General features: G+C 42.2%; 1 protein-coding gene across 1 annotated transcript; it reads right to left on the bottom strand.

Moving 5' to 3' along the window:
* Nucleotides 1–2,316: 2,316 nt before the first annotated feature.
* EDN1 (endothelin 1) lies at nt 2,317–4,394 on the bottom strand (the record flags this gene model as incomplete). Its single annotated transcript, XM_009579474.1, has 3 exons — nt 2,317–2,455; nt 3,858–3,965; nt 4,236–4,394. Coding segments are annotated over 3 exons (406 nt in total), but the record flags the coding sequence as incomplete, so codon positions are not given.
* Between the last annotated feature and the right edge of the window lie 581 nt (nt 4,395–4,975).

Genomic DNA, 4,975 nt, shown 5'->3' with positions numbered 1-4,975 from the left:
TGGGTGAGAGGCAGCACCTCAATTACTTGCTTGTTTATTTTCCCTGCTGAAGGCAACCACCGGTGGGGGAAGAAACGGCAAACCAGGGAGGGTTAGTGAGGTCTCTTCACACCTGACAGAGGTCAGCGATCCACGCATGTCCTGATGCAGAGACCAAAGGGCGGCTCCGGGGGCCGCATGCTGCCCTGCAGAAGCGCAGGGGCTCCCGGTTCCTTCCCGCTACCTGGGCCAGGCTCTCCTGTCGGACCCCGGCTGCCAGCACTACCATCTCCCCGCTGAATTACTGCCCCAAAACGTAGCAGAGCAGCGTGAAGAAAACATGATACGGAGTTTATTCAGCCTTCTGGTGTTTGGGTGTAAAAAACGCTGCAAACAAATGGATACTGACAAGAAATCCAGAACAATTTAAGAAATTTTTAACAGTGACTGCTGTTAGTGTTTGTCAGCGTCACACACCTTGTATTGTGTTTGTTTGTAAAAGTTTGTTTTTAAAAAAAAACAAAACAGTTTTATCCATGGACCAACTCTTGTGCTTTTTTTTTCCTATAGGATCAGAGATGACTAAACCCATTTACTTGCTTTAAGCATCTTTCCAGCTATAACCACTTTAGGCCAAAACGTTTGGAGACATGCAAAGTTTGACTATTGCTCTAGCTCTTTCCTGGGCTTGGGCCAGGCTCTCAAGGATGAAGACCCATTGAGGACTCCATCTTTGACTTTCGTGGGCTGGGCTGAGACTTTTTGGGATAGCATGGTAATAAGTAACATAAGACAGCCTAGTCCAATATAGCCCACAAAGCATCCAGTCTGTGCATTTTCTCCTCTGCTTCATGTATATCCAACCCCTTACTGGCAAAATTTTAATGGTACAGTAAATCCAACATTAGAATTTGTACTATTGGATGAAAAAGACATCAGCCATGTGAGAGTGCTGCTCCAGGAGAAATTCATTTGGTCGATTCAAATTTCACCATGAAATTCTGATGAGCGAGCTTGAAGCTAGAACAAATATTAACTGTTGTCTCACATCTGGCATAACCTTTCTGTGTTGTGATTTGGCTAATCTGACAGAAAGGCAATCATGTGCACACATTTCATCCAGGTCAGCTTTGTACATGGGGCAATCTACCTCCATGCTCATGGGGCCACAGCCTACAGAAAAACAGGGCGTATGAAGAACAAGCCAATACAGTAATTAAAAATATTTATTTCTGAAGATATTTACCTTGATAGGCATAAAGCATTTTCCAATTTCATACAGAAATACATAAAACATGCATAGACCAATATGGCCTACTTCAATGTGTATTCAACATGGTAAATATAATGAAGAACTTGTGTGAATATAAATACAAAACACAAAAAATAAGCATGTAAGATTCAACCTGTCAGCAAATTCAACAATGTGAACAAATTCACTGCTATAAACATTCACCCAATATTAGCCTTTTGACATAATTCAAAACAACCCTTTGTCTTGACACATTTCCACCAAACAAGGCACTGAATAAATCTCACAACAGCCTCTGGTACATTCCCACTTCAGTGCATTTTTGGTGGCATGTAAGACACAACAACTTCTATTATTAGAACTTCAGTTAGCCAAATATACTTGTTATAGGAAACCTAGTAGTGTCCTCTAACTTTTATTTTATGTTGAAGAGTCCTTTGGTATCCAAAACCAAAGGACTTTGACTATGCAAACAACCACAGTGTCTCACCCACATTCAGATAACTCTGGTTGTACAAGTCAATTAGACTTCTGAAAAAAGGCAAAGGGTTGCAGCTGATTAGTAAAGGCAATAACAAGGTGTAAAAATACTCTAGCAGGAGTGCAACAAACAGTACGCGAGGTAGACATGTATCTATGCAGTAAGTCCTGATTAAAGTAGCACTGAGATTTTCGTTTTTGCATTTTAATCAAAAGGTAGAGTTTTTCGCTTTGAAGTTTGTCCACTCAGATCTTGCTTTCTGTCCTTTCTAAGCACATCTGTGAGGCCTTCCTTGCAAGATGCTTTTGATGTCGACCCTGAAAGCTGCTCAACTGATGGGTAACATTCCAGAAGCAATATTCAAATGTTTCTTCAGAAAGATGGCTTTTCATGTATGTTACTGTGGATTCCCCTTCATCCCTCAATCCATCCATCTGAATTCCAAAATGATGAAATCCTTTGCTTTTATCCCTCCAAATATAGGACTTTCTTAGCGTTTTGCTCTGCTGCGCAAACGTTTGGACAGAGAGGCCCTTCGCCGTCGTGGAATGTTAGAAGTCAAGAGTTTTGGTCAGCAAGTGTGACGGAGAAGGTGATCTTCCCACTAGGATGCTTTCAGGCTTTCCCAGATGCTTTGCCTTTTGTTCGCCCTGTTATGTTTCAGCTTCCACCCTTTCTGGAGCTCAGCCTTCAGCTTTGCAATACTGAAGGAAGCTTTGATACTGTTACCAATGGCTTCCAGCCTGCAAAAATAAGAAATATTGTTATTGTTGAATTATTGTTACAATAATGAAGATGCACCTCCAGCGTGCAGACATTCAGTTTTTGATTAAGTAAGCCTCAGTCTAGATTTCTGCCATGGGACCCTCAGTAACTCCTGATTGCTATACCTCTGTCAGAATTATGCTAACTTAAGCCACTTGAAATATTGGATTCAGAATTTAAACACAAACATTAAAATAAGTTAAAATATTCATTCAAATATAGATGCCCTAGACTTCCTTAAATAGCACATATCCAACCAAGAGGTCTTCAGTGTTACTCTTTTTGGCTCTTTTGTGTCTTTTAGGTAAACCTGATCCTGGTTCCAATGAATGGGTGCATTTTTCAAGTAAGTAAGTAAGCCAGCCCCATTTTCAAAAATGATTTAAGACTTCCAGGACCTAAGTCTCACTCAAAATCATCAGGCTGCCTGCTCCCATAAATCCTGTTCTGCTTTTGAAAGTAGCGCTAAAGAGTCTTCTTTTGTAAGAGCAAAATTCTGTATGCCATACTTTTACACGGGCATACGGCCGAACACTGAACGCTGGGGCTGATATAGCCGAACTAACACTCCACTTCAATGCTGACTTCACCTCTGTGGGGTTCATAGCTGCACCAAGTCCAATGCATGCGTCTCTGAACTGCACTGTGGAGTGATATTGTTGCCTACTGCCACTCAACTTGTTACGCACGGACTTCAAAGGGCAGTCCTGAAATTTACTCCTAATATCAAATATTAAATTGGGCTCAAATATTAATTTAGTCTTCATTTTCCCTCTCCTCTATCTTTTTGCAGTCATTTCCATCACTAACATCCTGTACTCATTTTACACAGGTTTATCGGGCAACGTAAGAGATAAGGCAGGTAGAAATCTTCCTGCATTCTGAAAAGCCAGCCACACCAGCCAGAAGAAACAATATATTCCAAATCTGGATAGATCAATAATCTTCTTTCTTTCCCTCCAGTAAAACAGAGTAAAGTATCTAAGAAAAGGCATTCTGATTCAATTTCGTATTAGAATAGTTGGGACATAATATTTTTAAGTAGTTAAGATAGTGCACGAACACACTAAAATGACAGGCTCTATTTATTTCTGTCAGTATTTCATGATTTCATACTCTTCTGAAGTTTGGTGTATCTTTAGGCGTACAACTAAGCCTGCTTCCTCTAAGCAAACAGAGGATGCTAGGCAGAGCTCAGCACCTGTGTCTTCACGAGCTAAAAACCCACTGCATGAAGAAAAACCTTCCAGATGTCCTCACCGATTCCTCCGTAACTCTCAAGCTGAAATCACCAGCTAAGCCCACACTGACCCGAAGGCAGGTGAACTGTGCTCTCTATTGCTACTTCGGGGAACTACAACAGGATGAGAAGAAACTCACCGCTTCGTTTTCTTGCTGTCAACAAACTGTCGGTTCATGCATTTGGGTCCAATGCAATTGCCAGCTTTGTTGCGGTGACGTGAGGTTTTCTCCACTGTGGACTGAGCCCTGTTAAAAGTGAAAAGGCGCTGCTGTTAAAAAAAAAAAAGAAGTCTGCAGTCCACAAGGTGAGGCATCTCATCAACCACTTCTCAAGGCATGTAATAAGCAATCTTTCTGGGCCAAACCATAGTATGTATCATAGCAGTGTGACTGCTCAGGTAGGAGGCAAGGTTTTGGGGAGATTATTCGCTCAGCAAGTGCCAAAATGAGTAAGTCTACCACAATCCATCCCTTTTACATGCACTGCCTTTTAAAGAGTAGCAACAATAGACGCACCAGAGATCTTTTCCTGTCTGGCAGAAGTTCAGACATTTCTTGTCGTCCTGGTTGGCACATTGGCATCTGGTGCTAGGTTCAGGGAGCACCTCTGGCACCACGTTCTTCAGCGATCTTCTGGATCGAGAAGGGCCTCCAAGACCATACGGAACAGTCTTCCTATGATCAAAGAGACAACATGAAAGTCATTCAAATAATTCTGTGGCTTCAAAACAGCGGGGCATTTTGGGCAAGCTTATCAATGGGATAGATTGCATGAGTAAAGGTTGTGGGATTGGGAATGCCTCGCTGGTCACAGTTTCCATGAAAATGCTTCTGATGATCCTGCAACATATTCATTAGCATGGCTACTGACAAGGCTAATGACCTTATAATTGTGATTTCATAAGGCTGCTGTGCCTCCCTGTGCGATAGAAAGCAATAAAACCTCATCTCTTTGAACTTTGGTAATTGCCTTGGTAATTGCCACCACTGAAAGAAGCCATAAAAGTGAGGAATAGATCCTCTGCGCTCAGAGCAAACCCAGCAGCAGAACAAATCACTGGAGTCAGTGTTTTGCAGCGTTAGGTGAGGCTCTGGCTCACGACTTTTTGGTGAGAAGAGCGTAGAAATGGACCGTGTACATAACCCTGTTAACACGTGGGATGCGTTAATTTGCAGCAAAGCGTAGCAAGAGGCGGCCAGGAGCCACCCCGTGTCAGAGTAAGCCTCCTAACTTGTCGGAAAGAAAAACGGTCAGA

This window comes from Fulmarus glacialis, unplaced genomic scaffold, assembly GCF_000690835.1.
Source record: "Fulmarus glacialis isolate BGI_N327 unplaced genomic scaffold, ASM69083v1 scaffold39156, whole genome shotgun sequence".
In the NCBI taxonomy this organism is placed as follows: domain Eukaryota; kingdom Metazoa; phylum Chordata; class Aves; order Procellariiformes; family Procellariidae; genus Fulmarus; species Fulmarus glacialis.
Note: the sequence above shows the minus strand (reverse complement) of the source record. Positions and strands in the feature narration are given on the sequence as shown.